At 38.0% G+C, this 21,919-nt stretch overlaps 1 protein-coding gene and 2 long non-coding RNA genes across 3 annotated transcripts in view; 1 reads left to right on the top strand and 2 right to left on the bottom strand.

Moving 5' to 3' along the window:
* Window positions 1-4,197: 4,197 nt before the first annotated feature.
* On the bottom strand, window positions 4,198-10,151 carry LOC149052196 (uncharacterized). The gene is made up of 5 exons (XR_016181437.1): window positions 9,981-10,151; window positions 8,217-8,353; window positions 7,212-7,352; window positions 5,353-5,473; window positions 4,198-4,877 (listed from the first exon to the last, which is right to left on the bottom strand). It is a non-coding gene; the product is annotated as an uncharacterized LOC149052196 (long non-coding RNA).
* Window positions 10,152-10,212: 61 nt separating this feature from the next.
* The window catches only part of LOC149052191 (uncharacterized), a 94,974-nt gene continuing 83,267 nt past the window's right edge, over window positions 10,213-21,919 (top strand). The window contains exons 1-5 of the long non-coding RNA XR_016181215.1: window positions 10,213-10,282; window positions 10,357-10,494; window positions 10,982-11,063; window positions 11,193-11,375; window positions 11,687-12,163. This is a non-coding gene — a long non-coding RNA (uncharacterized LOC149052191). Of the gene's footprint in view, window positions 10,283-10,356; window positions 10,495-10,981; window positions 11,064-11,192; window positions 11,376-11,686 lie in introns of the transcript that reaches the window.
* The window catches only part of LOC149052185 (polycystin-1-like protein 2), a 165,062-nt gene continuing 157,060 nt past the window's right edge, over window positions 13,918-21,919 (bottom strand). The window contains exons 13-20 of the mRNA XM_089212057.1: window positions 21,714-21,839; window positions 20,223-20,408; window positions 19,683-19,922; window positions 18,715-19,443; window positions 18,172-18,405; window positions 16,717-17,973; window positions 16,083-16,251; window positions 13,918-15,783 (exon numbers count right to left, since the gene is read on the bottom strand). Coding sequence (XP_089068183.1) covers window positions 14,108-15,783; window positions 16,083-16,251; window positions 16,717-17,973; window positions 18,172-18,405; window positions 18,715-19,443; window positions 19,683-19,922; window positions 20,223-20,408; window positions 21,714-21,839 — 4,617 coding nt within the window. The 3' untranslated portion in view covers window positions 13,918-14,107. The remainder of the gene's footprint in view (window positions 15,784-16,082; window positions 16,252-16,716; window positions 17,974-18,171; window positions 18,406-18,714; window positions 19,444-19,682; window positions 19,923-20,222; window positions 20,409-21,713; window positions 21,840-21,919) is intronic.

The raw sequence follows: 21,919 nt of genomic DNA, 5'->3' as shown, positions 1-21,919 counted from the left end.
CACTCTGCAGTCTGCAGTCTATATTTTGTATCCGGTCTGCTGTCTGCATTTTGTACTAACAGGTATCCGTGGCACCAATACAGTTTATTTTTGGTTACATTTATTCGCACAACACACTTAGTCTACCACAAAATACATGTGAGTGAGGTAATTTGACATTTTCGTTCTTTTCCGCGTTAATACTCTTCTTTCCTTTAGTAAGAATGTAGACAACTTACAATGTTTCAAGTAATCCACCCACCCTACAAAAAATAACTTTTGCATGCATAGCATCCCCATGTTTTGAAATAGGTGTATGCCCTTAGCCAGACTTGAGCTCTCTATTTCAGTATACTAGTCCGACACCCGTAGTATCACTACACTTGATTCCAAGGATCCAGTACCATCCAGGTGTCCCAGTTATCCTGCTCACTGGGTCTAGTCTTATTTCAAAGCTTGGTTTTTAAGCGATTGGATATCTCGGTTCACCGAAACATTTGAAACCTTAATTGTTAGAGATTTTATCACACGGTTTTCAAGACATTCCATGACTCGGTTCTTAGGCGCTTTACCTGATTTTCAAGTTTCACCCTATCTTGTATTGAGCGAAATAATTATTTTTCAGCAATCTGACAAGTCAGGAATACATTTCATTGTAGTGCCTACGCATTTTACGAACATTTAACAGTCGCATTTTAGGTACATTTATCGGTCGCACTTTACGAACATTTAACAGTTGCATTTTACGAACATTTAAGAGTAGCATTTTACGAACATTTAACAGTCGCATTTTACGAACATTTAACAGTCGCATTTTACGAACATTTAACAGTCGCATATTACGAACATTTAACGGGCGCTTTTTACTAACCTTTAACAGCCGCATTTTACAAACATTTAACAGCCGCATTTTACGAACATTTAACGGGCGCTTTTTACGAACTTTAGGGTCGTACATTTTAAAAACATTTATTACATAAGGCCATTCATTTGACCTTAATTACATAAGGGTTGTTTACTGATACTGTTTTATATAAGCCGTTTTGTCGTAAATTTAAATGGCTCTGTTACATAGTGGCTTCGGCCCAGATACTGATATTGATCCAGTTTTTCTTCCATTGTAGTCTTATTTGCAAGAATATTTCAATCAGACTTCCCCTCTCTCTACAAACGACAACATGTTGGCTTCTAGGAAAGTGTTCATCTGCGCGAAAACATCTGAGAAAGTTCATTCATTCTCCTCCATACTTAATTTAATTTAAGAAGGAATAAATACTATACAATAATATATTGTAGTTTTTTTACCTTTTGCTGAGGCCACTCCAAAACATACAGCACTTCTCTGCTGTCAAGACCTGAAAATGAATTTTATCTTGTCAGAATAAATCAAAACAACGCATAGCAGCTAATTTTCATGTTACCTTAAAGTTTTTGAACTTTGAAATAACATTTTCCCGCAACTTCTCTGGCTTGGGGTCAATAGTTACTGCCATTATCCTGGAGTTAATATACCTATGAAGGAATTGTATTTGAAAATGGATCAGAAGCAAGGAAGTAACATTACTACTTTTGGTAGATTCAAGCGAATTTTTCATGAAATTTACAATAGCACATCTACACAAACATGCGTTTTGTATTGTACACAAAATATGTCACGATCTTATTGGATGGAAGAGAATCGTTTGTATTTTATTTGCCCTTTAACGACTATTCGACGAATTGAACCATTTTACAACGTTTTTTCAATGAAAAAGTGAGCAGCACTGGACGGACTAAATTTGTGAAAACTCAATTCGTTCCTCGAACGGCTTCATGGGAGAGCTATAGAGTTCATTGGGGAGTTTTAAAGAGTACAGTTTAAAATTTTGCATTTATATGCATCGCAGACGATAGGCCAGTTTTGAGCCCAGTGTAAAGTATGAAGTAAGTGGAAAGTATTTGTAAGATTTAACAAGTTCAGTAATTAAAGTGTTACTCACCAATCTATTATTTAAGAAAAGTTTCATTAAACAGAGCGAGAAGAAAGGTTTCACAATTTGAAGGATTCTGATTCTCTCTTGTTGATTGTTCAAGAATACCTTGCATAAATTGCCTTAGTATTACATTGTCAGGGCAAAAATGCGGACGGAGAGAAGAGTAACAAAATGGCCGCCACGATTGACCAAAACTCTTAAATGTACTCGATGATCTTTTATTGGTTATACAGAACACTCTTTTGGTTTTCTCAGCATTATTTTCGTCTTTCGCACACGTCTTGTATGATCAATGCGCTGATAGGGATGTATGACGTAAATACTAGTAAATGAAATAACAATGCAGTAACATATGATACTGGTACACATTTTGCCCACTTTTTGTTATTTCAACTCGACCCTACGGGGCTTGGAAAATGCCACGCAAATCGCAAAATATCCGCGCGTATTTACTGTTAAACCACTGAATAAGACCTATTCATCGCTTATTTTATCTTGAACTGTTTGCGGTGAGTTTCCGGCCTCATTTTAGATTTTTGGTTTAACCTTGATCGTCTTGCTGGAAAAAGGTTTAATTCAGCGCTTTTATTTGAATAATTTGATGGATTTGATAATTAAGGCATAACTAGAGAAAATGATCACCAGGTTCCTTGTCCAGGCCTTGAAACATGTCAATTTCGAGAGTATGTTTTGAAAAGGCAGCATCCATCTAATCTTCTGATGTAATGACCACTAACAATTTCTTCGCATGAATTAAAGATTATAGTTTAAAAAAGAAGGGGTTCATGTTTTCACTCAATCAAAACGAAACGCATAACGAAAAGCGAAACTTGAATCGTTTAGCAATTATAACAACCTTAGTGAAAAGTGAGTCAAAACGTGACTCCAGCCTTCTAGCATAATTAGTTTTCGTGTAACAACGGGTTTTTTTCTCGCCGAAACACCCTCGGGATGTTTGATATATAAGGAATGGGTCACACTTGGGAAAATTTTTCCAAATTGTATTTACTTTGCGGTTGAAACCTGCCGTCGAGGGACATTTCTAAGTACGACCCTAACTTTTTTAGTTGGAAAAAGCTTAATTTCTAATTGTCGAAAATATCAAAAGCCCCGCAGTGCCTGGGTGGGGCAGGCAGTTTTTAAAAAAGAGCCGAGTTGAACGAAAGAAATCACAGTGGTGTCTGTCAACGCTTGTAAGTGAACCTTGGATTCTTTCGGAATTTAATATGTCGCGCGCATTAAAATCGGAACAAAAAGAAGCAATTTTTACGCTAGTTCTGGAAAAAATCCACTGGTCGTGGTGCCAACTGGCTTTAGAAAGTCTGATACTTCAGGTGTTGGTTCGCATTTTTTTTAGTAATTTTTTAGCATAAAAAAATAACTATGTTTACGTGTAGAGTAGTATGTTGCTCGCACTGATCAGATCGCCGCATAAGGATATGTATTTCGCAGTAATCAGATTGTCGCTTTTTTTTGTAAGCATTTTGCACCAATCAGATTGCAGCATTAGGGTATGTACCTCGCACCAATCACATTATGCCATTTGGATATGTTGCAGAAATCACAGCGTTTGAATATTTTTTTCTCGTACATGATGTTACGGAACCAGGGGGCCGTGCACAAAGAATGACATTTACCAGAAATTTTCAACTCATTTGATAAGTGTAACGATTTGTGGCTTTCGTAAGAACCCCGTCGACTGAAGTCTAGTTTATCGGTAGATAAAAGGTTTGCATTCAACTTGTTGTAAAATTTTTTAAGTTTAAAGGTGTTTTATCCGCTCCTTTTCTCATAACGCACGCGCCAAACAACTTACTTCTGTCACGTTCAGGAAAACAACACTCAAACATTCTTGTGCTTGAATTGTATTGTATTGTATTTCACCAATCAGAGTCCATCGCTAACGCGCTCTCTCTCTAATTAGACTAGACAACAGCTGCGAAGGAGAAAACGTTGAGCGTGGCACCGACGCATTTTACTTTTGCTCAGGGGTTTTTAGACGGTATTTGTGTGAGTTCACATAAATAACTTAAAGGTTTTTTTGCTTTTTGTGGCAAAATTACGTGGAATTATATTTTTCAGGCAACCAACTGTAAATGAATAATGTTGATTTTCTCCCTGTCTGAGGAACGGTAGTAAGCGTAGTCTCTTTGGTCTCGTCACGCAACACGCTCTCTCTCTAACGGGGAATAGAGGGCGTTGTGTGACGAGACTAAACAACAGCCGCGAAGGAGACAACAATAGGCGTGGCACCCATACATTTCATTTCTGCTTGGGGTTTTTTAGACAATAGAGACAATAGAACACAAAATACCTGTGTGAGTTCAGATAAGTTAGTTTTTTTTCCTTTCTCTTAAGGTGAAGTAATGCGATCTTTTCGTTACTTTAGAAGTTATGCTCTTTTTCTGTTACAAAACTGATAGTGTTAGGAACACAAAGTTTCCAATCTCAACCCTCCCAGCCAAAATAATAACTCTTGCATGCTACGCATCCCTATGTTTATCTTCTTGGTAAGCAGAATATCAAATTAGCCCCTACAACTTTACAGTTCAAACGATCGGATATTAAAATAGAATACAATAAACATAAAATTGATTTCCCTATGCGAAGAACAAACAAGTCTTTTATATTTGTTTTAGAATCTAAGAAAACTAATTACCCTGGTTTGCTTTCCTTGTCAATTAGTTTTCATCAATCACTTTGATAAAGTACTTCTACTGTAGTATAACACCTTAACCCTTTAACTCCTAAGATCTCATTAGTAATTCTCCTTACTGTCTACCATACAGTTCTTATGATGTTAGTTTGGAGAATTTGGTATTGGATCAACTTATAATCCCTTAATTGATATTTTTCTTTATTCTCATCACTTGTCTGCTTGATATTATATTGATATTGTAAGGAGGAATTCTGTCTTGGCCACTCCTAGGGGTTAAAGGGAACAAACATCAATATCCATATTCTCTAGACTCTTCACTATATATTTCCTTTGGTACTGACGAGGAGAATTCATGTTGTAATCAGAGCATCTTGAGTTAGGAATTTTTTTTTTTATTTTCATGTTCTTCATGAATGATTCAGCAATATTACTGGAGGGATAACTTACATGCTTACTACCCTTGGGGCTGCTAGGGTTAATTGAGGAGAGAGAACCAAATTAGTATATTGTTTCACTTGTAAGCCATGCTGTGTTCCCTATTTACCATGACATGTGTACAAAGTATGGTCCGAAATTAACAAACATCACTTATTTCAAAGCCAAGAGTAGTATTCCACATTAGAGTAATATTTGAATTAAGTATTGGCATTGTAGAGTTCTGAGAACTGTATTTGATAATTAAAAAACAAACTCTCAGTCTGATTAAATTGGTATTCATAAAAAAAGTCATAGCTAGCTCACCTGATTGTAACATAAAGAAATCCCGGCAAGGACCCAACCAGTCAGTTGTCAGCTGTCAGACAGGCAAAAAATGGGTAGAACAGGATCCCATATACAAGAAGGGTGACAATATTCTGAAAAACTGATTAAAACAGAGAAATTTTTTTTCTCTTGCTCATGTTGAGTACTGGACTGCTGTGCAGGTAAAGGGGGTAAGTTTCTAAAGAAACTGTGGTGCTGCGTCAATGGGAGAGTATAACAGGGTATAAATTTAGTATTATTGACTGAGTTGATAATGTAAATTAGCCGCTGTGTATAGTTTAAAAGCTGTCGTTTTGAACACAATAGCCCTTCATCAAAGCAATTGGAGGAATTGTGGTTTGTGTGTGTATTTATATGCAGAAAATGGAGCAATGCTATTGGTGGGAATATGGTGACAAGAAAACAAGAATAAATTAGTTAAATGAAAAGCATTTGTTGATACCGGGGGGCTTAAGAGTACCTATTTGAAAGATAATTTTTGTTCTGGAGTTTTGTAGCCCTCCAAACTGCCTAGATGTAGAGAAAGGCCCCAAGGTGCCATATGCTGCCCAGAATGATTAGAGAGATTAAAGTATCTAGCCACTGGTTTGGATGTGTCCTTGTCATTTCTTCTTACGTCACGAAGGTGTTACGGCTGTGTTGGTAGTTGAGGGTTCAAGCCCCAGACCACAACAACAATTAGGGTCTTAAAAATAAATGAGGAGAATGTGCTGCCTTTGATACAACATCTGCAAATGGTTAGACGTTCTAGTATTTTGGCTAAGGATGATAAACCACAGGCCCCATACTCTCCTACATCTTCTCTGTGCTGGTTATAAGCAGGGGACATTAACCCTTTAACTCCCAGAAACGATTAAAATGTAACTTCTCCCAATAATATCCTTACATTATCCAACAAACAGGCAATGAAAATACTCAAACTAATCAGGTAGAGGATGTTTTCTTGATCTAACAGAAAAGTTCTCATAACTGATGAATATGCAAATGTGCAGCAGCAAGAAGGGAGAATTAATTTATAATCAGATCTTGAGAGTTAAAGAATAAAAGAATTCACAGACTTCAACAAAGAGTAATAAATGTGACTCCCAGTGTGGTCATCTGGCCTTGTTATCATTTATAGAGGCCCACATTTCAACCTGCTTTTAAAAGCCCAAGTGAGCCAGCCTGTCTAAATATTCCAAATAAATAAATAAATAACTCAATATCAAGTTTGCACCCACATCACAAATGGAGGCTAGGTGCCCAAGGGGCCCATGAGCTGCACCTACAGTCACACCCCAAGGTGCTAGAACACCCAACTGGCCTACCCAATGCTAAAGTGGCAGCTTGCAGAAATAGACCCCACAAAAGAAACCCTGCAGTTAGGTTTGAGGGGAGGAAAGACCAAGAAATGCTATCTTCAAGGACAAGAATCCCATGCTATAGAACAGCAAACACAACACAGGCACATGGTGGAACAATGCGTGCACTGATAAGGTATACCACTAGATGAGGATGGCCCCAGGGCCCTAACATCCACAGCAGTACTGCTGCAAACTCTGTAGAATGCAACAAATGCTGCACGGATACTAACAACTGCCTAAGACACAAACCAAATGCCTGAAAACACTGCTGACCATACATGTATTTGCTCCTAGTCATTTAAACTGTACGTTAAATTCCATATAACTATGTTAAAATTTGTTCATAAACTTAAATACTGGCCCATGGCAACTGATTTGACCTATAGCTACTAGAGTCTCTAAAATGATTTTAACAGTGAGAGAAAAAAAGCAAAAAAAAAAACAAACAAACACTCAATTTGTTCAAAATCAGGTTGGCATGGTATGACCACTTACCCTGCACCCATCCAGCTGGGTCAGGCATTTGAAAAATTCCATTTTTTGGTTATAAAAACATATTCAGGCATGTGCTGGAAGTGGCTCCAAACATAACAGCAAAGATGAATGTTGCCAAAACCACTTAGAAAATCAAATGGTCTGAAAGGAAACCAGATATACATTGGTAAAACAGTGGCACCCAAATAGCTCACTTAAAAATACACTCCCATTAAACCCATTCAATAAAGGAATGTCTCATATTATTGTACTGTGTTTATATTCTGACTGAAATGGCACAATTTCCTGATAGATCAGGGGTGGGGGAGTTTTTAAGTTAATTTTTGCTGCGTATATATACCGCTGGCCTCTCAGAAAACCTGCCCCATCATAGTCTACACTGTGGCCAATCATACACCTCATCTGCTAAGTGAGTCACTTTACTGGAAGTGTTATATTTGTGATCCCATCTACCCATGTGCCGCTGGCCTCTCAGAATACCTGCCCCATTATAGTCTATTCTGTGGCCAACTATATACACCATCTGCTGAGTCACTTTACCAGAAATGTAATTTTTGTGGTCCCAACTTAGTCAATTTCTGTTTATAGATACATGTATCTAGCTACTACCAAGTCTTTTAAGTAGGTCATGATCCTAAAATGAAGTGACACATTTGTTTACGTGAATTAAGAACACTTTACTTTTCACCTTCAGTGCATTAACATTCTGGTACATTTCAATCTAATTTGAACCTTCCTATTTGTAAATCCTTACTTTGATGTATGAAAATTCTCCAAATCATGAAAATGTGTTAGTCTCCACTTTAGTAACTCTATTGAAAATGAAACCCCATTATAGCAGAGCGAGTCATGAACATGCCACCCAAACTAGCAGTATTTACTAGCAGTATTTAAATTATTACAAGAAGCAACTTTTTCGAAAAAAAAGTACATGTAGCTTGGTGTCACTTAAACTTAGGTACAACTACTTAAAAGTACACAATGATCAGACTATATGTTACTGACCTTCAATATAAGCCTTGACCTTTTTGCTCAATTAATCAATTCTGTACTCGCATCAGCAAACCAGGATATCCATTGCAGTTTTGAAGTCCAGATTTTACCCTTTGCTTGACAAAGGCCAGTGTAAAAATGATGAAAAGCTTAAAAATAGCAATACATGTAATAATTATTATCAATCATGCAAGCATGAAATTACAGATGAAGTTTTGGCAAAACAGTATCACCTTTCAAACTTTCTGACTTAAAACAGGAGGGAGAGTGGCACTTATTCCAGAAGGGGTGCTTATTGGAAGGAGGGCACTAAATCAAATCATTGCGACATGTAAACTATTTTGTCAACATTATTTGATGAAAGTTACTCCGATATTTCACTTATAGCTGGAGGAAGAAAGCCAAGATCAAACAGAATCTCTTTGATAAATGTGGGGCACCCAAATTGATACTTTTTGAGATTGAAAATGCATTAACATGGCTCAAAAAACATAATTACAAAGACATCTTTGGATGAAAACAATTTTGTTATATTATTAGTGTTCAAGAAGAAAAAAAGGTGTTACAGAACATTAAAAATTCATGCTGGAATGGAAAATTAAAAAGTTAATACATGATAATGCAGACAAAGGCAGGATCAAGCTGTCTGACACAGGCACCCCAGCTTTCAGCCTACATTCCTCTCACTTTCATTCCCAAACTCAAGTGTGATGTGAGAAAGACAACAGCACTTTATTTCCAGAAAAATTAAAAAGAAAATTAAAAATTAAAAATTAAAAGAATTCTTCACAAATTCAAAGGAAATAACTAAACAAGACCTACTGTAATTTAAGACACGGAACAGAACGAAAAGGAAGATCTGTATATTTAGAAAGAGAGATTTTCAATTTGCAAAGCAAGAATCCGTGTAGAACTCCATTGTGCGGAAGGATAAGAGGGTCTATTAGAAACCTCAAAGCCGTTTGCAAAAATCATCCACAACCGCAAAACCGTCAAAAAAAAAATTCGACCAGAACCGAAAACCGCATGCAAAACAGTCAAAACCGATAATTGTTCACATCCCAGTTCGCAAAACCCTAATCGATCCGATACGGTGTTGACATGAGGAGCATACAGAGGTTTCGCGGCTATTCGAGATCAGTGGAGGAGCATAATAGCCACTTGGATCGAAGAGAAAACGGAATCCAAATAGGACAGTCCGAAAACTTCATTGAAAACCAAATCCGAAGCCCATTAGACAGGTATTTTAGTCAAAAACCGAAAACCACATGCTAAAGAACGGAAAATCCGCAAACTGCAACGAACACCCAATCCGAAAAACCGACATTCTTTAGCACAAAAACCAATCTTAAAAAGATATAGAAAATCCCAATGACCCTTTAAAGATGAACCAGTCAGTTCAGTCCACAAATCCCACAAATGATAACAGAACAACCATTATTATTACTGAAACCTCAACGAAAACCTTTTTGTATTATTATCTTCCAATCAGAAACATGCTGCAAAGCAACTTTAGTAAGGAGATATTTTTCAGGAAAGGTGTCTTGTCACGCAATCGAATTAATATTTATCGACTACGAACATGGATGCTTAGCATCTTGTAAATTGCACAATAACTTTTTGCAAATTTCATGCTGCGAATTTGAATATTTTTCAATGAACAAACCATATACCTCGAGGAGACGACAGCGCAACGAAAGAACCAAATCGCAGAACGAGCTTGCATGAATCTACAGCGCATTCATGAAAATATCGACACCACAACAGAGTACGTACCCCTGAGAAGTGTTCTCCGAGGATCTATTTGCCATTTTCCAATCAATCCATTGAGGCAATTGCACGTGGTTTAACCTTCCTCGTCTGAAAGCTCCTTTCATATGAGGAACTCTATTTGGTTCCGTGAATTTGAATTAGATTATGGTTATCTTATTAATGTCTGTCTCACAAAATTAGCGGAAGAGAAATAGCAGGAGTCTGGAAGCTAGCTAGGTTGGTGACCGCTGACTGAAGTATAGAGGATTTTCAAAGATGGCGCGAAATGTTGGAGAGTAATGTGAACATGTCACTATACTAAAATGGTTCGTGAGTCCTTTTAGTTCTCAGCGGCAGTCTTTTAACGGGTGTTTTAATTGTAATTACATATTTTTTACAGGATACTCGATCGTTCTTTAGCTCTGCTGGAAAGACAGCGAAACAAGGCGCTTCGAAAGTAGAAAATAAGCGCGGCAAAGTTTCTACTGCCAAGTCATTATCGAAACATGATGTAGGAAAGAGCCGAACGAAAAGCAAGGTAAGTAATGGATTATGTAGCATTTGAGAGAGAAATTTATTTGTGTTATCAGGGAATTCGACTTCAGAGGTGACGGAGAAAAGATCTGCCCATATCACAGCCCCTGTCTGACTGAATCGATCATCATGTGTATCTATGTACTCTGCGATTCACATTCCCATCTATCTTCTCCTGGGGATGGGGGGGACACCTTATTTCGCTAAAATTGGTATTTATTGCCATGCATGGTAGAATTTCCTTTGTCATGAATCTTTAATTTTGCACATGGTAGATAATTTTACAACATGTTTTAACTAAGAGTTTCATTCCACTACATATATCTAACCCAAGGTATCTTTCCGGACTGGAATGTGAGAAATGGTGTGTTAATGTGTGTTAACTAACTTTGTAGATATAATTTTCAATAGTCTGTCAGAGTATGTCAGGGTAGCTGAGTGAGGCTGATAAGTTACTATGTTTTGCCTTTTTTTTTTTTTTCCCTAAACAGGGTTGTAACAGGGTTGCCTGAAAACAAAAACCAAAAGAAAATCAGAAGAGGAAGAAGAAAGGAAAAAACAACAGTGACTCAGGTAATGTTTTAGGATGAACACGAACAGTTTCAAAAGGAACAGATGTTGAGACTCTACACAAACTATTACACCTCTGTTTTTGTTTTAATGGTGTACTGTGCTGTACAGTGTCCTTGTCAATTATTACAGAAACAGCCTCCTGGTTAGCTCAATTGGTTAGAGCACTGGACTGTTGTGCAGGAGGTCGAGGGTTCGAGCCCAGACTGGACCAACACTCAAGGTCTTAAAATGACTGAGGAGAATGTGCTACCTTTCTATAATGTCAAGAAATGGAGAGACATTCTAGTCTTCTCGGATAAGGATGAATAAACCGTAAGTCCCGTCTCCTGCTTCTATTAATTAGTCAATTTGGTTAGGCAGGGGACATTAAAGAACCCACTCACAAGGTTACTGTGATGTGGTCTGGCCTGTTTACTGGGAATTGGTGGGGGGGGGGGGGGTCTGGCCTTGTCATTGTTAACACGGGATCCACTCTAATTGGCTAAAGCTGTAGTGGTCTCCCTGCCAGAGATAATTAGGTGAGGCTAAATAAATTAGGGTGTAAAAAGATTCACATAATGATATGTACAACATCTCAATGATGTCCTGACCCTATTTCTAAATTAATCTTACATCTCTGTTAGATTCTGATGAAGATCCTCTTCCTCCAAAAAACAGTTATGTGATTTGTTTCTTGAATTTTGTTCCCTTTCATACAGTTGTAGTTAATCCTTTAACTCCTAGAAGTGATTAACATGAAACCTCTCCTTATGATGTTTACACATTATTCAGCAAACAGGTGAAGAGAATCTTTAAACTTATCAAGTAGAAGCTGCTATCTTGATCTAATGCCAAGTTCTCATGACTAATTTAGAAGGAGACGTGTAGCAGCTAGAGGGGAGAAATAACAATCAGATCTTGAGAGTTAAAGGATTAAACTTTTGGACCCTAATATCACCCCTGAATCAAGAGTCAAGGAAATGATCACTAACTATAAAAGCTCTTGATTATTTTAAAAAATTATCCTTGTAATTGCCTCAGAAAATGCTTAGGGAACAGTATGGAGAATATACATACTGATGTCAAGTTGTATTCAGAACCTGGTTCTCTTTCATTCATGTCTCTTTTAGAAAAGCCACATCAGTAAAGACGGAGGAGAGTTCAAAAGCTATGAAAAGTAGAATATTGACCAATCAGCTTGGACTCAGGTAAAGAAATTATGTCTAATTATTGAGGATACCCTATACTTTTTACGAGAAGGGTGATTGGGAGATTTTGTTTTCAGGGGATTCATGATTTCAGTTTTTTTTCCATGAATTTAAAGATGACATAATCCTTCCATTTCCATCTGAACAGTTTTTTCTTTATTTAAATGCAACCCATGAATGAAGAATTATATAAATTAAATGTGATTGACAAACCATTTAGTTTCCCTGATGAATTTCGGGTTATTTGAAAGAGCCAAACTTGTAGGATTAACAGCTTTATAAACAGGTGAGAAAGAGTGAAACTTTTAATTTGTGAATTTGGCATAATTCTCTTTTTTTGAATTCATGTGAATGCGAAAGAATTTTGGATATTTTTCGTGATGCATGAAAAGACAATATATTTTTACATGACTGAGTTCTACAAAAGGGTTTAGGGGACTCTCCTTATTGATGGAGTGGGAGGGCTGAATAGGGAAAATATTTAGTGTCAGGTGAGCTTGAGGTAAAATGAGGTCAGGTTTTTTTTTTACATCACCTGACCTTTAACCTTGCCTATGTATTAGCCAAAGAAAAAAAAGCCATCCACTTGATCCAGGGTTGAGCACGCTTACCATTAGACCGCTGTGCCTTAAATAAAATTTTAATATTATGATGCTTTAATTGTATTTTGATGTGGTTTCTACAGATGAGGAAGAAGTTGTGCCTTAGAAATTGAAAAAGTCTCTTGAACAAACAGAAAAGCCAGCTTCTAAAGAGGTCCAGCAAGTTAATGAGAGGTAACATGCATCGCTCTTTATTATTATATTTGATATTTCAGTACCAAACCATGGTGTTATTTTAGAACGTAAGATATTGCTCTGGAGAAGCATCTGGCTTCTTAAAAATAGTCCAGGTTAATGTTGTTTGTCTGTTTGTTTGTCTGTTTGTTTGTTTTTTCCTCTCTCCCATCAAGCATTGAGAATGTTAGATCTGTCATAGGAAACTGCTCTTATGCTGATGCATTTAACCTTTGACCCCTAAGAGTGACCAGCATCTAATTTCTCCCTGCATGTGTATGGTATGTGTCTTTAAGCACTTGAATAAGGTACTTGAAGATGAAACAATAACATTTTATGACTAAATTTGGCTTTGTGTAAAATCCAAAAGCTTACTCAAACTTGTAAAACTGGTGGCACATGTCAGTTGTATATGTAAACCTGTCCTCCTATGAAATTAGATGGTTTTTACTCAGATGCACGTTGCTAACAATACTTGCAACAAAACATTACTTTCAATACTATAACCACTCAAAATACAACCAGTACTGTATGTAGAATTTACACTAAACAGTAACTGTGGTGACAAAACTTTTATGTACATTCTTAGTGATTTTAACTTTGACAATCCAGGAAGATGCTGCCACTTTGTCTCCATTTTTCAAAGCAGCAGTGTCTTTCACTATCAACATTCCTATCTTGCCACTGATGAGATGATTGCTGACATTCTAACGAGGCCTTTCCCTAAGCACCGCTTCGAGAAACTAGTCTTCAGGTCGTGAAACTACGTTTTAATTATCTAATTTAGATGGACCTACATACAAACATAATACACTCTGAAGGAAACTGGCAAAAAATTCTTTCTACTTGATCGCCTCTACATTTTTGTTGCCTCTATGTTACCATCCTTTATCAAGTTTTTCTTTATTTTAAGCGTGAAATTCAATTATAAAGAAAAGAACACATTTAATACGTATACGTGCGAAGCATTTCAGCCATTTGCCAATGATCACGGGGTAATGTAGACTACAGTCCCGATCTTTCAGTCTAATTCTCGAGTATATGATCTATTCCTTTCACCATTTATCTATTTCCTCTCTCTTTAGAAGTCACAGGCTCGCATTGTTTCCATTAGATAATGATATTCTTCGTCCCCTTTTGAGAAACCCGCCATAACCCTATCAAGCCGCTGAAACAATTCATACCCTCTTTTCTCTAATTTCCGAAGATGAGAGTTAGCGACATCCTCTTGAAATCGAACTTTCTTCCTTTTTTTACCTTTGCAGTGTTCGTCATGGCTCATTCTTCCCAGTGTTTTCAAGAATTTGCTAATTCCATCGAAAAATGATTTTCCTCTTGAGTATTTCGGCCGTTTTTCTCCTGGTTCTTGGCATGTTTTTCCCCTCAAAGCTTTGATGGCCTCACTGATTTGGTCAAAGTTGATTTTTGAACTCTTCTTGGAATCAAGGGTAATGCTTCTATCTACTGCTTTTTTCTCTTCCGTGTTTGATGCTTGGGAGACTTTCAGTTGTCTCAGTCTACTGCTGACAGTATCGAAAAATGTGTTCCGTTCTTTTGAGCCTTTGCAACGAACCTCATCAACGAGCTCGTGCAACTCACTTTCGTTCGCGGTATCCTTTGCATCCAGAAGTGCATCGTTTATTACGCCGATGAAAAAGTTCATGCAGATAATTGTTAGGATGAAAAGAATAGCAAAGACAAATATCTTAGCGCATGTGCTGTTCACCTCTGCTAATTCACTGATTGGTCTGGCTTTCACTCTTCCAAGAGTCAGTTCGAGTTGGAAATAAGCTGCTTTTAGCACTGAGGAGTAGCGCTCAGATCCAGTGCCAAACATCAATACACCGGCGTGAAGAAATGCCACGAAGAGAATCAATAGGACAATGCTAAAGGATGAAAGAGATTGTGCAGATATCGTCAATGCTTTGGAGAATACAGCAACATGTTTATTGAAGCGAATGACTCGCAAGAGTTTTGCAGTGACGATAAACATCAGGATTCCAAGTACAACATTTTCTGCTTCATGCCAAATGATAGCCTTTTTGAAACTTATATTTGCATAACTGTTTTCTTTTAACCTTGCCCATGTTGAAGAGACTATGATTTGTCGTTTTATGTACAAAACCACGGCCAACACGGAGAAAACAACCTGGGACATCTCCACCCAATTCCACAGGGACTGGAAATACCGGGAACGGTGATTGTAAAGCTTGAAGCATTCTCTTCCCAAAAACAGCAGAACGGATACAGCGTATAGTAAAATGCAAATCAAATAGAACTGATATGAAGCTGTGTTTTTAGGATCAAGAGAAAGAATGTCAGTTTGTACCAAAGCTTCTTTGAGTCCTGATGCCTCAACTTCGTAAAAGTATGTGGCAACACCTAAAATATTCACCGACGGGTTAAACACGGAAAACTGTGCGAGAACCACCCGGTTTTGCCTGTCAAGCCAACCGTTGTTTTGCAAAGTGGTTACGGCTTTGAACCCCGTATGGTTCTTGTACCCGAGGTCTGCTACAAATCCTCCTCCACGATAAAATGAGAACTGTCCCCACTCTGACCCGCTATCACTTTCTTCCGCATTTTGATATCGCCATGGCTTCGGGCAAAGTCGAAATAAATCTGCGTCTCTTGTAGAGTTGTCGACAAACCTCCAGCCCGGTTCATAGAAAGCGGTCTTGTCTTCGTTTGTTTCCGAATATCCTTCGTAACATTCCTGGAAAGTTGTCTTCATGTATTTTAACACGTTGCATGGTGCTGTAAGTTTAATAAAAAAAGGGACATTTATTAGAAAGTTTGTTTTGGAACTAATTCAATATACAGGTATAGCACATCTCCCATATTCTTTATCGTATAGGTAAATTTAGTTAAAAACCGGATATTTACTTGTGCCCGTTTTCTCTCTTTAAAAGGTGTATAGACCAATACAAAATTAAGTAGAATATCAAAATCTTGACAACGTATGCCTAACACTTTGACAGAAAAAAAAATTATATTTTCTGGGCGTCTCCTTTAGGGTGAGTTAGACTTAAAAGTAAATAAAAGAAAGGACTTACTCGATTTCACTCTCAGTTGCCTTAATTGAGCCATCCCGACGAGAAGAGAGCGTTTATTACCAATGTACATTGTTTTTTTCTCTTCCTGACCGTTGTACCATCTACCGGAAAACACTCCAGGAATGAAAACTTCCCGCAGCCAGCTCCAGTACTTCCTGTCATCTGCCATCTGAGTTCAATAAAAATTAATACGTTACTTAGAATTTGTGACTGCATCACCTTTTGTATCGCTAATTATGGATATGATCTTTAAAACGGACTAAATAAAAAGAAAGTCAAGAATGGGAGATGTGTTGGTCGGATTTCACGGACTGGGATGGAGGCATGACTCGCTGGTGGATCAGGAACATTTAGAAACAGGTAAGGGAGCCAAGCCATTATGATGCAAAGTCTGACAAGAATTGATACAGATTCTAACCAAAATTCGAAATGTGATCATAACAGTTGTTCTATACACAACCCACGGACTTGAAAAGTAGCAATAATTCCCGATAAAGAAAAGAGGTGCTTACGCTTTGGAGGATATGTTTATGTCGTGAAAATAGATTTCAAATAGGGTTTGGCAATCCAGAATCAATCGTTGGGGAATATCAGTCTTTTAACGATTTCTCCAAACACAATAAATGTTACTCACTCTGTTAAAATTGGGCAGTCCATCTCGGATTGATCTGGTCATTAAGTAGCGATGGTCATTTCTGTTTCCATAGCACACTACCATTAACAAGAAAACGAAAACCAAGTAGATACCCAACTCTGTGAAATAACGTGACAGGTTCTGTTTCTTGGCCTGGCGTTTCCTCATCTTTTCTACTTCCGCTAATTTCAACGTCCACAGCCTTTGTTTTGAGCAACCGCTTTCAACTTGATTAGAGTCTTCACATGCAGGTACCGTTGATCTCTTCGCCTTCATCTTGATAATGGCCGCCAAAACTACAGCTGTACAGAACACTTTAACTGGTTCCATGATTGTTACATCTTGAGCAAAGGAGATAAGCATTGAGGACAGCCACTGCTCACTGACACTCTTTTCCCAAATCAGGCTATAGAAGATTGTAAACGTAGCAGAAATAGCACAAGAACCGAAAAACAAGAACCAGGCGATACCTTTGATTAAATTAGCCTTATAGCAAGGACTATTGTTACTCGAGGACTTTTTGGATGCTTTTTTAAATAAAAGCACTATTAGTATGTTTATTGGTGCCACAATGAGCGCACTTTCAATACCAGTAACTACTTGTCTCCACGAGAATTTCAGCGGTCCAACTTGAATAGGTTGTTCATATTTGCCTTGGAGCTCATAAAACATCGCGTTTGCAAACATGGATGTCAAAAGCACTGAAAGGCAGCAAGAAACCCGCTGTACTCTTGAAAAGTGACTTCTCTTTGGTTTGGCAGCAACTGACACCCAGATATGTAGCTCCATAAGCCCTCTCCGCCAGCGTTTTGCAACCTCACTGGCAAAGTCCATTTGAGATACCGTTGCTTGAAACATTCGCTCGATACACCCGTCTCCGCGCTCAAGGGCAAACCACTGACTGACCATAAATTTCCAAGACTGATTGGATTGTACGTCCCGAATGAAAATTTCCTCTAAAAACCACGAAGGACTGTCACCAAAGTTGTTATGACCAATCTTCACTTCTCGAATCACACCAAGAGATTTGTTAACATACAGTACAAACATGGCCGAGTTACCACGAGAGAAGAACACGTCAATTGAACCAGTCTCTTCTTGGGTGAGCTGAAGAATGCCACTCCTTCCGTCAGAACCGTAAATCTCCATAGCAACTTGAGCTGTTGTGCCTGAGTATATCCAGACTCCTGTAGTTATTACTATCTCGTATCCATATGTACTCTCTGGAGAGGATGGCAAATGGACTGGTAAAACGTTCTGAAGAAAAATGATAATACCATTAATGAATCGGTGATTTACTTTTTTTTACTTTTTCCCTTACTTAAAAAAAAATATATATATATATATTGTTGATATTAAAAAACTTTTTTTTGAGGATACTTAGAAAAATATGAATTCTGCAAGTTTTCAAAGCGTATTAAGTTCTACATAATACAAAATATGTTCAGAACTTACATTTTTAGAGTCTTCTATGTCTGCCTTCCTGACGATAACAAGCACAATCACGTAACTTAAGAAAACCAACGCCACCGCCAAAATAACTCTGATATTTCCAGATTCTGGCAACTTTTGAATCTGCACTTGAACCTTGTCGAAGTCGATAGAATTCGGTTTAACCAAAATACTTCCCCCGAAGGATGTCAGGTGATCGCAGCTGCAGTTAATAAATCTGTCCAATGCTCCTAAAATCTGGAATTGTCCAGAGAGAAAATCACTGTTTCGGTTTTCAGTGCTAATGATGCGTCTTGTCCATTCAAAGGTATTCAAAGGTCGTGATTAGCTATGAGAATAATTTTATTTTTTGCGATGGAAGACTACACACGGGCTCGACAAAGTTTTGTCTTCTAGATTTATAGTTGCCAAATAAGCGAAGATGATCACAATGGAGCACTCATTTTTCCACAATTACGTGAAACCCACGAATTCTCTGAAAAGTGTCTGAACTAATTCCACATTATAAAAATTATTCGATAATGTTAACACTTTACACCGACTCACCCGACAGCCTTTTGTTACCCACATCTCAACTTTCGCTGACCAGTACACACAGCTACCGAAGGTCACCCTCAGAGTATAGTTCTGATCGGTTTTGGAATCATAAGCTGGTGTCACAGATGCAGTTTTGCTCATGGGTAGGGTAGGTGGGGGATCTTTGACTTCGACGCAAGAGCGCTTTTGCCGTCCAGCTGTAAAACACGATCTTTTCTTTCTCCTGTGTGGGGTGGTCGTGGTGGCATTATAGTTTTTTACGCCCAGAAAGTATTTTCCAGGATGCCTGGCCAATGTTGCTATTGGGGTAGGTGGGTTCGACGAGCATTCTGGTTGTCTCTCCTTTTTGTCATGCGCACTTGCAGTCCAAACGCACTGTCCATTTTGAGAGATTGTGGCATTGAGATCGTAGTTTCGAGTCGTTGGCCGTTCACCAAATCGCAAGTAAACAAACAGATGTACAGTTGGCTCTTGGGGTTTGACTTCTAACTGTATCAGAGTGTTTTCGTACTTGACAGTTATCTCGTGGAAACGTAAATCGTCATCCGTCGTGAAGTACCATAGCTCCTTGGGCATTGTCCGAGGTTTTGGTGGAATAACGATAACAATGTCTTCTGGTAGACTTGACACTTCCAAGAGCTCGCTTTTATTGTCCTTTAAGTCCAGAAATAGAACCTCAGAGTCGACTCGCTCCTTGGTGCTGTCCCAGGTGTAGGGGTTGAATGACATTGATAGCATCTGCAATAAGAATAAATCAAAACTTTTTGTTGACTTTAAGGTATTGAGGATTAAGAGACATGATAATTATCGCTAACTGACCATAATTATAGAAGCCAAACGAGAAAAGAGTTCAGGATGCCTAACAGAGACTGTACCTTCCAAAGCGTTTGGTCTTGGGTTATCAGACTTTCCGAAGTCACCCACGACCAAATCGATTTTGACATGCGCTCGTTTCTTATATTGATGTAATCCCTTACCTGGGTGTCGACAAAACTTGTTCTGTTCCTTCCTGTGACAGGCCATGGTGGTAAAATGAAGCTGCCACTTCCACCCTTTATCTGCAGCCCTGCAAGTTTATTCGGGCTATGTCGCCCTAATGTCATGTTCAATTGACTCGTGGAGATCGATATCATGTTTTCACCTGGGACTCTTAGGGCTAACAATGCGTCTGCAACTTTTCCCAGCACTTTTAGGGCAGTATTAGCAGACCTCTCACCCTGTAAAATGAAACAAAACATCACGAGCAAACAAGTAAAAATAACAAAAAGAAGCAAAGCTAGACTAACAAAGAGCTTAGCAGGGACAATTACAAAAAAAAATTAATTTTTTGAGGCACTTGTAAGGTTTGCGACGACCTATTGTAAGTAGCGATAATGGCAACTTTATCACGTAATTTGACAGCGGCACTAGCTTGACACGCAGAGTCAGTTGGAAATGAGGGAAGCCGACTCAAGTGCAGCTTGAAGTTTCATATGTAACTAGATTTCGCTGTTAGACTACAACAGCTAACAAAATACCTGCTCTTGGAAGCTTAAGGTGGAATCTATTGACGCCATCTCTGCTGATATCTTTAGCACACTTCGAAGACACCAAACTAAGTTTTCTGCTGATTGAGTGACTAAAGACATATCAGCAACGTCCTTCAACTGGACGATAGACCTTAAGAAGGTCGTTTGCGAATCGACAGCCGATAACGACAGTTCCTGAAAGTGCGTTATTAACAAACATGGAATTATTTGCTGCTCAGCACAGTACATTTCTGTTTCTAGGAGCCCGGGGTTAGAGAGGTATCATCGTCTTTAAGCCATTTTTGTTTAGGTAAAGGAATTCTAAAACGCCTTTTGGCAGTCTTGCCCTATTTGACATACTGAAGTATAATATGGCATTTTTGTAGGGGAAGTGATGCAAAAAAAGTGGAGCGTGTCCAGGAGAGGGGTCTTAGGGCAGTTTTCTGTGACTGGAATACTAACTATAAGCAGTTTCTAGAATGGGCTAAATTGCCCACCTTAATGAAACGTAGATTGCAAGATATTGCGACCATCATGTATAAAGTAAAATTTAAGCTAGCACCAAGTTATATACAAGATTTATTTTCAACAAATCATATAGTGTATAAATTAAGAGTTAAAGAATTTGCTATTCCAAGATTTAACTCTATTCATTATGGCAAGCATTCCCTTAGGTATTTAGGACCTGTGCTATGGGCTAATCTATCTTCCCGTATTAGGACTTTGCATTCACTAGCGGGTTTTAAGAGGGCAGTCAGAGGATTGGATTTGGAAATGCTTATGGGCGATGGTGGCTTTGTGGACTGCTTGGTTTGCAGCGCATGATTCTTAGTTATGTTTTTTTGTTGTTGTTGTTTTTTTTTTTGTTAGGCTCAGATTTTCTCCCCCCCCCCCCCCGTCTTTTATCGTCGGGGAATCAAGGTGCCCTGGCCTAATTCTGCTGACCGCAAATTTTCAGTCTCATTTAATTATAAACATAATTTAATTAATTATTTATATTGCGAATGGATGAATTACAATCGTGAGTGTGTGGGTAGAGAGAGTGAGCGGGTTTTAGAGAGAGATTTACTTATTTTACATGTAAATTATTCTTATATTAATATTTAGCTATTTATTAGAGAGTAGTAGAGAGAGTGAGCTAGTTTAGAGAGAATCTGTACATATCTTACATGTAAATTATTCGAATATCAATATTTTAGCTATTTACTATTTTATTTAAACTATTTTGTTGTGTCCTTACTTAGTGGTTTCATTACTGCTATTTTTTATAATTGGCACATGAATAAAGTTATTATTTTATTATTATTTTTCTCAAACATTTTTAGCCTGTGCATGATAATAAAACTAAGCTATAAAACTAAATCAAGACAACCGACAGCGCTGTAGAACTCTAGCTCATGAAAAAAGCAATCAATAATTTTTATGTCAATTGTGGCAATTTTATATCCCTCTACATGTGTGCCATTCTTTATGATGAACGATCGATTTTATTTTACCTACCAATGACTCGGGAGAGACTTTTTCTAAGACTTGAAGGGCAGAACCAATCACGGAGGAGCTTTGAAGCAGGTCTGCGGTGTTGTTTACCTTCACTGACGTAATAGTTTTGATTACAAAGTCTACAACCTTGCAATGCAATGAAGTTCAATCGCATATATGTTAATACAAGAATCTTCTAACATGTGAATATACGACAGCACAGGTAC

The sequence above is a fragment of the Pocillopora damicornis genome, chromosome 1, assembly GCF_964200805.1.
Source record: "Pocillopora damicornis chromosome 1, jaPocDami1.2, whole genome shotgun sequence".
Taxonomy (NCBI): domain Eukaryota; kingdom Metazoa; phylum Cnidaria; class Anthozoa; order Scleractinia; family Pocilloporidae; genus Pocillopora; species Pocillopora damicornis.
The sequence above is the reverse complement of the archived record's forward strand: the minus strand, read 5'-3'. Positions and strand labels throughout refer to the sequence as shown.